This window comes from Staurois parvus, unplaced genomic scaffold (genome assembly GCF_062004578.1).
Source record: "Staurois parvus isolate SC_StPar_1 unplaced genomic scaffold, SC_StPar_1.0 ptg001252l, whole genome shotgun sequence".
NCBI classification, from domain to species: Eukaryota; Metazoa; Chordata; class Amphibia; order Anura; family Ranidae; genus Staurois; species Staurois parvus.
This window is the reverse complement of record NW_028319048.1, coordinates 1,805,306-1,817,265: the sequence shown is the minus strand read 5'-3', so window position 1 is coordinate 1,817,265 and position 11,960 is coordinate 1,805,306. Positions and strand designations below refer to the sequence as shown.

Genomic DNA, 11,960 nt, shown 5'->3' with positions numbered 1-11,960 from the left:
TGGCAGTGAGTGAGATGTTCGGCAGTGATCTGTCTCCCATAGCAACAGGAGCAGATCTGTACCACCGGGGCCCACATCCTGTACACAGGTATAGACGACAAAGAGTTAAGTGAAGTGCACGCACCCCATACCATTCCTGGGAGTGAGGTAGTGGTGATACACTGGACCGGTGGGGAAAACATTGGCTCTGTGTGTTCCTCTAAGTGTTGGTGTATATTACATCAAGAGCGTTTACTGGAGTTCATTCATGTTTGTCATCTACTGGGTCATGAGCATGGATTAAGTAAAAGTACCCCATGTGTAAAGTAGTGACCCTGCCTAGCACAGCCCAGAAGAACCCACCTCGGTGAAGTCCTCTCATGTGACCCTCATTTGCCACCCAAGGAGGAGAAGAGCATGCAGTAGTGCATTTAGGTTTTATGCTGCCCTAGGCAACACAAAAATTGTCCCCCCAATGAGAGAGAGTACTTTCTTCCAGGGGGAGAAAATCGCCATCTCTTAAAAATGCCACCCACGGCAAATGCCTTGTTTGCCTCATGGTAAATATGCCCCTGGGAGCCTGGAGGATGTGATGACTTCTTCTGAGAGTGCCATCAAATAGGTTAATGCATTCATGTTTCCACTCTCTCATGTAATGGGTTTAATGGACCGTAGTGGCTATATTATATTCCAATTGAAGGAGATGTATGTAGACTGTAGCCATTCTTCAGAGGCAGGGATTCTGCAGAGTGTAAAGTCAGTGCTCATTCCAACAAATTGGCTCTGCTAATCACATTATTATGATTTCAGTAAGGGTCTTTACTACAGAAGAGGAGGGATTCAAAGTAACCCTAAAACATTAGGTACCACAGACAGCCAGGATTTGAGGGCCATTATGAAAGAGACCTCTCTTCCAACCCTTATGACTAGAGATGAGCGAATCGAACATGACGAAGTGGAATTCGTTCCGAAGATTTGGAAAAATTCTATTTGCGACGAATCCGAAGATTAGCAAAGTTCGGATGCACGAATCAAATTTTCCCAAAAATGGCGGCGACATGTGTGGCGACGGAGAAAATGGACAGAGAAGATGGGGCGGGGATCTCTGGGAAGGCGCGCAGACAAGGCGCGCTGACCCATAATGCATTCATGACATGTGATCGCATTAGCCAATCAGCAGCCAGCCAGCACTGTGTAATGGTGGAGCTATAAATCGCGGCCATCTTAGAATTCTCCATTAGCCTCCGGTCATTCAAGAGAGACAGACCTGTGTGTATTAAGGGACAGAGTTAGGGCCACAGAGACTTTAGGGACACAGAATGGTTACTCAGGGACACAGAATGGTTACTCAGGGACACAGAATGGTTACTCAGGGACACAGAATGGTTACTCAGGGACACAGAATGGTTACTCAGGGACACAGAATCATTACTTGGGGCCACAGCTATCAAAGAATCGAAAATTTAAAGTGACATACACCCTTTTTTTTTTCGGTGGCTGTCGTGCACAGTTGGTGCTGCAGTTTGCCGATTGTGCAAAATAAACTGACTTTCTGCTTCACAACCACTATTGTACGTTCAAAGAGTTAAATCCATTTACACGCCGGGTGGCGGTAATATTTTTTGGGTGATTAGTGCATTCCAGTGACATAAACGTACAGTTTCCAGCCAACGGCAAGCTGCAATTGACCGATTGTGTACAATAAACTGACTTTCTGCTTCACAACCACTATTGTACGTTCAAAGAGTTAGATCCATTTACACGCCAGGTGGCGGTAATATTTTTTGGGTGATTAGTGCATTCCAGTGACATAAACGTACAGTTTCCAGCCAACGGCAAGCTGCAATTGACCGATTGTGTACAATAAACTGACTTTCTGCTTCACAACCACTATTGTACGTTCAAAGAGTTAGATCCATTTACACGCCGGCTGGCGGTAATATTTTTTGGGTGATTAGTGCATTCCAGTGACATAAACGTACAGTTTCCAGCCAACGGCAAGCTGCAATTGACCGATTGTGCTAAATAAACTGACTTTCTGCTTCACAACCACTATTGTACGTTCAAAGAGTTAAATCCATTTACACGCTGGCTGGCGGTAATATTTTTTGGGTGATTAGTGCATTCCAGTGACATAAACGTACAGTTTCCAGCCAACGGCAAGCTGCAATTGACCGATTGTGTACAATAAACTGACTTTCTGCTTCACAACCACTATTGTACGTTCAAAGAGTTAAATCCGGTTTTATTTTTGGGGTGCTTATTGAATTAAAGAGTATCATGCTGTATGATGCTGTATGGCCTTCCATTGCTGCTGCCTCCACCGCCACCCTGCGCCATGTGCCTCTGTCGTCTGCTCACGCTGCTGACGGCTTCCGCTTTTTAACCGAGGCCTGTGTTTGGCTTCCGAATACTGCTGCATCCACCGCCACCCTGCGCCATGTGTCTCTGTCGTCCAGTCACGCTGCTGACGGCTTCCGCTTTTTAACCGAGGCCTGTGTTTGGCTTCCGAATACTGCTGCATCCACCGCCACCCTGCGCCATGTGCCTCTGTCGTCTGCTCACGCTGCTGCCAGGTCCATACTGATTCATGGCCCCCTGTACCGGCTCCTCATGAACGTGGTTCAGCGGGTTTGCATCACTTAACGGCAAATCGTTGACAAACGCTGGGACGTTCAGTGTTGTGCGCATTAAGCCAGACACCAAAGGGCAGCACAGACCTGTTATTACTCGCTCAAGCATGGCTGAACAAAACCAGTCTCTACCACAAATTGGACCCAGACCTGCCCAGGGTCTCGTAAGTAGATTGCACGGAGGAGTAGAGTTCGTTATTGGAATTAACTGTGAGGGACTTTTAAACCTAGGCCTGTGTATGGCCTTCAATTGAAGCTGCTTCTGCTCCGCCACTCTGCCATTGGACTCTTGATAGTCGTCTCCCCACGCTGCTGCTGGGGGTACTTTTTAACATAGGCCTCTGTATGGCCTTCAATTTTAGCTGCTTACGCTCCGCCACTCTGCCATGGGCCCCTGTACCGCCTCCTCATGCTGCTGCCAGGCCCGTAATCTGCCATGGGCCCCCGTACCGACTCCTCATGCTGCTGCCAGGCCCGTAATCTGTCATGGGCCCCTGTACCGCCTCCTCATGCTGCTGCCAGGTCCAGAGTGTGTCATGGGTCCCTGTACGGCCTCCCATTGCTGCTGTCTCCATCGCCACACTCTGCCATGTGCCACTTTCAGGTCTCCTCACACTGCTGCTGGTTTCCATTTTGTCATAGGGTGCTGTATGGCCTCCCATTGCTGCTGCCTCCACCGCCACACTGTGGCTCCACACTCTGGTTTTGGCCCCGTGACTGCCCAAATGAGTGAAGTGTGCGGTGATTCTAAGATCGACGGCACTCATCTGCATGTCATACTGACTGACAGTATTATTTCTCTTCCCCAGCAGACTCCAAGGGCATTTAAATTAAAGGTACAGTGTTCTGCACTAATATAAAGGCTCTCTGAAGCCTAGAAACACCCTTTTTATAAGTTAAATTCGCAGCGAATATATTCGGCTCGAAGCAAATTTATTCCGCGAATTCGGCGAATCAGCCGAACCGAATTTTTGAATAATTCGCTCATCTCTACTTATGACTTTACCCAACATTTCAATTTTGTTTGCCCTTGGAATCATCCCAGTTGGGGTGGACAGGCCAGGAGACATACATGCTACACTTGTGGCCGTTATTGCCATTTTGCTCAGAAATGAGCAGATAAATTCATGGACTTTATGATTTTCTTCCAGTTGCCTGTTTCTTACTTTGCCATGGCAGTGACTCATTTGACATGTCAGCTGAGGTTGTGGACAGACCCGCATTCTCCACCAACTAATAAGTAAATCATCAATCTCTGCTCATGGTGAAAAGTTTTGAAAGTACATTTAGAAGAGAAAAGTTTAAAAGTAAAGTTTAGAAAGCAGAGAGATTCATGCACATGGAGGTTCTGGATATAGTAAGTATACCAAGGATTTAAGGGGAGGCTTTAATCCTGGACTGTTATCATGTAGGACCCCCAAAGCACAAACTCATTCACTGAGGAATTTCCACCATATCAACAATTTGAAGAGATGTTCATTTCTGTTATTTTGGAACACCTTATCAGCGGGACTGCGACCCCCACAGAGCAAAAAAATAGTTTTGCATCAGATTCGTTCATTACAGAAAGTTAATCATTTTGTTTTGTCATATTCGTTATGTTCAAATGATTTGTTTTCAGAATTTGTTTTGTATATTCGGATTTGTTTCTTAGATCTGTTCAATTTAATTCAAATTCAAAATATTATTTATTTCAGATTCATTGAAATGTGTTACTATTGTGATTTGGAAATGCCGATACATTCAAATCGCCGAATTACAAAAATGTTGTACAAATTTCAATTCGTAATGAAATAAACTGCAAATGTCTAACCCACACGCTGACATGCCTCGCTATAGAATATATGGAGTATAACTATATCTACAATTTTAGAAAAACAGGACGTTCCAAGAATGGGGAACAACAAAATGTTCTGATAACATCTCGCTGCAAAGACATTCTAGCAAACAAACACTTTTTTTTGCAAAGAACCTAACATTAGCATATAAGCACGTTCTATTGTTATTTACTCTTTAGTTGTCAGGACCAGGATCTGACCCCTCAAGATCTGCTGCATCTGGCAGTAGCTCCCCTTGTTCAGCCACCTGGGATGCTGGACAACATCTTGCTTGAATCTTAAGATAATCTTGCCCTTGAACATTGTTTCTTGTGACACAAAAGAACCATCTCTCCAGCGCTCCAAAGGGATCGACACTGAAAAGTAGACAATGGGTGAGAGATTCAGAAGTGCAACTAGCCTTGGAACAGGTCTTGGTGGTGCAGCCCTCCTGTGACTGGTGGACCAAACCGCAAACTGGAAAAAGAAGCACACAGTGAGCTCAAACACCAAGCGCATTATCCAAGGTTTATTTAAAAACATAAAACAGCGATAACATACTCACAAACATGGAAGCATAAAGGCCTATAAAGCCACTGAGATGACCCAACGTGGTAGCAGAGCTCAGAGCTCTGAGGAAGGGGACACGTCCCCGAAACACGTCAGCAGGCTAACTTCAAAACCAGTTGCAAACTCTGCTACCACGTTGGGTCATCTCAATGGCTTTATAGACTTCCATGTTTGTATGTTATCGCTTTTGAATCATTTTTAAATGAACCTTGGATAATGCACTTATTGTTTCTTGTGAACCTTGAACTCCTTGCTCCTCCTGTGAACTTCCTTTTTAAGCCATGCCTTTGCACTTCCTGTTTGCCAGATTATTGAGCTAACTCCAGCCAATATCTTGCTCCTTTTACTCATTCTGCCATTCATATCTTTGCTACCACTTGTTAATGATCTTTGGCTGGTTCCTTGACACTTTTGCTTAATCCCAACCTCCAATCATTTTTACTGACCTTGACTTGATCCTCGAATACACTGCTGTCTAATCTTAACCTTTAGCCACTTGTTACTGACCTTTGGCTTGTTTTCTTTCTACGCTTCTGCGATCCCTAACTGCTACATCTGCATTTGGATCCTGGCTTGCTCACCTCCTGGTGGGGCGATCCTGAAAATTAAAACCTGGTGCTAACATGTAGCAAAACCCATCCCCACCATCAGCAGCTCTGGTAAATTCTGGCTAGTTCATAGACCTCACACCTTAGGTAAGCCCGTGTCATCTGCCAGGATGATCTGCTCATGTATTTATCCTGCTGGTCACTGGGAATCTCTCAACTGCTATGGTTACTGGTGTCTGATCCTGACCAGTAGCTACAGTGGGGATGGAAAGTTTGGGCACCCCAGCTAAAAATTTGTATTAATGTGCATAAAGAAGCCAAGGAAAGATGGAAAAATCTTCAAAAGGCATCAAATTACAGATTAGACATTCTTATAATATGTCAACAAAAGTTAGATTTTATTTCCATCATTTACACTTTCAAAACAACAGAAAACAAAAAAATGGCGTCTGCAAAAGTTTGGGCACCCTGCAGAGTTAATATCTTGTACTGCCCCCTTTGGCAAGTATCACAGCTTGTAAACGCTTTTTGTAGCCAGCCAAGAGTCTTTCAATTCTTGTTTGAGGTATCTTTGCCCATTCTTCCTTACAAAAGTCTTCCAGTTCTTTGAGATTTCTGGGCTGTCTGTCACGCACTGCTCTTTTAAGGTCTATCCATAGATTTTCAATTATGTTGAGGTCAGGAGATTGTGAAGGCCATGGCAAAACCTTCAGTTTACACCTCTTGATGTAATCCCCCGTGGATTTCGAGGTGTGTTTAGGATCATTATCCATTTGTAGAAGCCATCCTCTCTTTAACTTCAGCTTTTTCACAGATGGCATCAAGTTACCATCCAAAATTTGCTGAAATTTTATTGAATCCATTTTTCCTTCTACTCGTGAGATGTTCCCTGTGCCACTGGCTGCAACACAACCCCAAAGCATGATTGATCCAACCCCATGCTTAACAGTTGGACAGAGGTTCTTTTCATTCAATTCTGTGCCCCTTCTTCTCCAAACGTACCTTTGCTCATTCCGGCCAAAAAGTTCAATTTTAACCTCATCGGTCCACAGAACTTGTTTCCAAAATGCATCAGGCTTGTCTATATGTTCATTTGCAAAGTTCAAACGATGATTTTTGTGGTGAGGACGTAGAAGAGGTTTTCTTCTGATGACTCTTCCATGAAGACCATATTTGTACAAGTATCTCTTTATAGTGGAATAGTGTACCACAACTCCAGTGTCTGCCAGATCTTTCTGGAGGGATCGTGCCGTCAAACGTGGGTTTTGAATTGCTTTTCTCACAATCCTGTGAGCTGTTCTGTCTGATATTTTTCTTGGTCTTCCAGATCTTGCTTTAACTTCCACTGTTCCTGATGACTGCCATTTCTTAATTACATTCCGGACAGAGGGTATTGACATCTGAAAACGCTTTGCTATCTTCTTGTAGCCTTCTCCAGCTTTGTGAGCGTCAACTATTTTCAGTTTCAGTTTTCTAGACAACTGCTTAGAAGAAACCATGGTGCTGATTGTTGGGGCAAGGTCAGATGAGTCTGGGCATTTAAAACCTTTGAGATTGACATCACCTGGTCTTCCCAGACAATGATTGAGAACAATCCATGACACTGGCAGGTCTCAGCTTGGCAAAGGGGGCAGTGCATGCTATAAATTCTGCAGGGTGCCCAAACTTTTGCAGACGCCATTTTTTTGTTTTCTGTTATTTTGAAAGTGTAAATGATGGAAATAAAATCTAACTTTTGTTGACATATTATAAGAATGTCTAATCTGTAATTTGATGCCCTTTGGAGATTTTTCCATCTTTCCTTGGCTTCTTTATGCACATTAATACAAATTTTTAGCTGGGGTGCCCAAACTTTCGATCCCCACTGTATACATTATATTTCCTTTTCACCCTCGCAATGTATGTCAAGACAGGTGTTTGTATTCTCCACCAGGGGCCATGTGACAGGGTGACAACACAGGAGAGCAATTGGGAGACAGTAACAGAGCTGTGTCGCACTATAACAGGAAATAGCTAGACAAGGACATTCATGGCAGGATCACCAGGAATTATTTTAATGTGAGATGCACAGTTGAAACATTTGAAAAATATATTTGGAATAAAATTAACAAGTTAGAGATTTTACCAATTGGGTTTATATCTACATTAAAATATATCACATTGAATACAAGTCTGTCTGTATTTCTATATAACATGCTCATCACAGCCGGGTATGAAGTGATCTGCATACTTTGGACAATATATATCGATCAGATCGAAGAAAAAGGTTCTTTTTCTTTTAAAATGTTGGTGGACTGAAGAGAGGTAAAGATGTGACGTGCCCTGCAGCAGCTGGGGGAAATATCAGGCTGGGGACTGGTTTTTCCACATTTCACCATTCACGATTGTTATTCTTGCAGATCAGAAGAAAGTTTAAAGAAGAAAAACCTTTAATGATCAGGAAACGTGGCAGTCGGAGAGGTGCACACAGGTAAGCCGAAGCGGGAGGGTACAGCGGTTGGGAAGCCATTATGGATGGTAAGCACCGGCTGATTATTTTCATGTTATTGTTGAAGCTCCAGAAGTCTGGTGAGCCCAGATTGTAGTTTAGAGGAACAATGGATTCTTATGTAAATCAGATGAGACGGTAACTACAGTAAGTAGATGGGAAGCCAAGCCAGCAGTAAGTCTACAATGTCTTTTAAGGAAGAGCTTATCATCCGCCCCCCCCCCCTACCTGTGTAGCCGGGTTATTCCCCAAAAGTATACTCACAAATCTGGCAATCCAGGGTGTTCCTTAGGGATCTGTCTCTTCACCACAGTAAACATTCCATCTTCTTGTCCTGATATCTCCAGGGGGGCTGTTTCTTTGGAGTCATGAGCTGTAAGTTACCCTGGGCCACCTAGGATGTGAACAACGGTAGCATCGGTCTTTAAGAACTAGGCCAGAAATAATGACGTGCAGGGAGGGGGTCCCTGTGTTTATACCTCCCCCTCAAAAAATTACAATCATTTTGGAGAAGGAGGGGCTGAGAAAAAGTCTGTAAACTTGGTAGGAAGAGTAAGGCTGCCCTTTACTGTTGATGTAAATTGAAGAACATTTAGTTTGCTCTGTGTACTGTGTATCAGGGCTGTAGATAGGAGGGTGTTACCAATCCCCCTGTATAGGGCCCAGGCAGCTGGGTGAATCAGATGTAGGCGGGGAGGGTAATCGGCACAGAGCGGGGGATTACTGGAACCAACCCCCTGTATGGCTTTCTCTGCAGCAGCTGAAAGCTGGCTTCTCCTCTTCCTCCTGCTGGTTTTCAGCTGCTGCAGAAAAAGCCATACAGGGGGGTGTTCCAGTAATTTCCCCCCCCCGCCACACCAATCACCCTCCCTGTGCACCATACAATTCCCTCTGCTGTCCAGGCCCCCCCTGTGTGCCCCCTACCCCTGCAGTGGTGCCGGCTTCCCTCCTCTCCTTCATACTGGCAGCTGCAAGCACACAATAGGATCCTTCAGGATGCAGAATGGGGGAGGGGTCCTGTACATATGCCACACTTTAGTAGAGAACAAAAAACAAAGCGCACCAACCTTGCGCATTAATTCAGTAATTCCTAAATTTATTGATAAATTATACTCACAAGAGTAGCAGTAAAAAAGGCAAATAACATCCAAAACCAAACAGAGGGTTAGGAGACACGTACAAGTCCCATCCGGAAGGGAGATAAACTCTTGGTCAAGTTGACGCATTTCAAAGCCCCACAACCTTTGATCAGTGTTGGATGAACATTTATCATTTTATTCAATTGGCCTTCTTCTGATCTTGGTCCCTGAGCACAGGAGGTGCTGGATGTGTGTCCAATATGTCACACTTACCAGCCCCTTCCATTCCTGAATCCATACTAGCCAAATACTCGCAGAATGACAGGCACTTGCCAGCAAGTAAACATGGGAGCGTGGTGACCCATGATGTCCCGGGTGAGCAATCTCCCTATGAAGTCATGGAAAGCGGTCTCAGAGCAACATCTCTCGATGATATCTGTCATGTTACGTGTTTTTTTCATGTTTGTGTGGGTCGTGAGGGGCCTGGTATGAGGTGCTTGCTTGCCTCCTCCTCTTTACTGGCCTGCCATGCCAGAGAACACCATACCATTTAAAAAAAAAATTGTTGTGGGGTTCCCCTCAAAATCCATACAAGACTTGATGGGCCTGGTATAGATTTGAAAAGGGGGGCAGTTATAACTTTTTCTCAAATTCATTAACATTTGTAACTATGTACATTTGGAAATTCAGATACATCCAAATATTCTGAAATTTTCATCCGAAAACTGAATCGTTATGAAACAAAACACACATGTCTAGTGGTCCCCCCCCCCACATGGGCTTCTAAAAGAACATTGCAAGTGACATGATCCACTGTGGTCATCAGTAAACCCGCCCTGGAAATGTCATGTAGCCAATGCAGCAATGCACATAGACAGGAAGGGGCTTTATAGAGACTGCAGACAATCAGCAGCACTGAGATGGAACAAAGGATTAAAAAAGGTGGAAAGCAGGAATTTATGACAATTGTTTATCATATGCAGTGCACAGAGCAAGCTATGGGGGACATTTACTAAAACTTGTGTAGCTGTGCATAGTAGCCAATCAGCTTCTAACTTCAGCTTCTTCAATTAAGCTTTGGCAATAAATCCTGGAAGCTGATTGGTTTCTATGCAGAGCTGCACCAGATTTTGCACTCTCCAGTTTTAGTAAATAACCCCCTAAGTGTCATCCAAAATGGTTTACATTGAATGATTGTGTGGCGTTATTATTCTTTTTGTACTGTATCAAGTAATTTATCTTTAACAAATTGATTAACATTTAGAAAAAATTTTGAACCAGCAAAATGGCATTTCAATTCAGTTTCGGAAGAGAGGAACACCACCAGTAGAATTTAGACTCTTTATAAATAATGTTCATCCTCCTTGCAGCCATCGTAGGAAGCCCCATAAATGTAATATGAGGAATTAGCACCACGAGATCACATTGCCATTTTCTATACACTTTACAGAAATCATGGAGAACCGTCTTTATTAGGAGCCGGTGCTGAGATCCAGGACTTCAGGAGTCTCCTTGGATAAGAAGGGAGATGTGTCAGAAGAAGGGGCTGGTTGGGATCTTCTCCAGAGAACATGCCAGCTGCTATGATTGGCTGATTGATTTACTCCTGGATTCATCCCTTGTGAGAGATGTCCGCTGCATCCACATCTCAAATACAACCTGGAGCTTCAGACAGGAAATACACCAATGTACGTTTGGTATTCTCTACCACACCAAGAACAGAGGAAGAATTAATGTCACCGATGTCCCCGACTCTTTGTATGATGAGGAACTGAAGGCTCTATCAGACATCCTAGGTGAAAGGACTAAGATTTCTTGTAAACTTTATTTGTGATGATCGCTGTACTTATAATCTTTCTCATCTGCTAAAATGAGCCAAAACTTCCTTCTGTAAGGTGGCGACTACAGGGGGACACCACAGGGATGAGGACGAAACATGTCCTTGACCAGGGCCACCGAGTGTCTTTCACAAACATACTTCTACAATAGATCTCAGGCTATTTGTGTGTTTAACAAAACATTTCTGTCTTTATTTATACTAAGTTGAGCCAAGAACAGCTTGACACTGTTACCCAGACATCACGGAGTCAAGGAATGACATAGAGTCAGGAGCACATGTATAGGGGTTGCAAGGGTCACAATTGTAACCCAGCCCCATGCCCAGAGGGCCTGTGAAGCTCCTGTTCATCTGGAAAGGAGGGGCAATGAGGGTGGCATTTAGAGGGTCCAATCTCCTTCAGCCTTTTAGGGGATGCAGGAGGAAAATGGAGTGGATCGGTTCCTCTCTATGCTGCCCCACCGCCTTTCCTATCCACCTCCTGTTGTGATGTGATCAGGCCCCTGTGTATTCCCCAAGCCCCTCTCATCCCCCTCCCCAGCGCTAACAGGTTCCCCCTCCCCTCTCCCGTCACCTACTGCATGGGATCAGAATGGAAAGTGGGGAAGGGGCCGGTAAATGTGTAATTTACTGTCCCTTCCTTGATTTAACGAATAGTCAGTGATCTGTACTGATCGCTGATTCTGTTCATTCACACAGTAACAAAGGCATAGAGAACTGTTTCTTATGCTTCAGTTTGTGAATGAATAGGAAGCCTCTGTACAGAGCTTTTCCTGTCCATTCATTCTGTGTAGCTGAGGCTGCAGAGACAGAGACTGAGGGCTGTGCCATCAATCTCCTCTCTCTGTCTCAAAGGTGGAACATCAGAGGTCTGTTTAGACCCCTGATATCTCACCAAATCCCCCAACAAAATGACAAAAAAAATAAAAAATAAAATGACAAAAATGTAAAAAAAACTACTGACAACAGTTGCTGAACTAGCAGGGTCATAAAGGTTGTACTTGTGACC

General features: G+C 44.1%; 1 protein-coding gene across 1 annotated transcript in view; it reads left to right on the top strand.

Annotated features, from left to right (window-relative positions):
* Nucleotides 1-7,894: 7,894 nt before the first annotated feature.
* Nucleotides 7,895-11,960, top strand: part of LOC149437866 (uncharacterized) — a 43,036-nt gene continuing 38,970 nt past the window's right edge. Inside the window, exons 1-2 of the mRNA XM_089660549.1 lie at nt 7,895-8,017; nt 10,565-10,910. Coding sequence (XP_089516675.1) covers nt 10,643-10,910 — 268 coding nt within the window. The 5' untranslated portion in view covers nt 7,895-8,017; nt 10,565-10,642. The remainder of the gene's footprint in view (nt 8,018-10,564; nt 10,911-11,960) is intronic.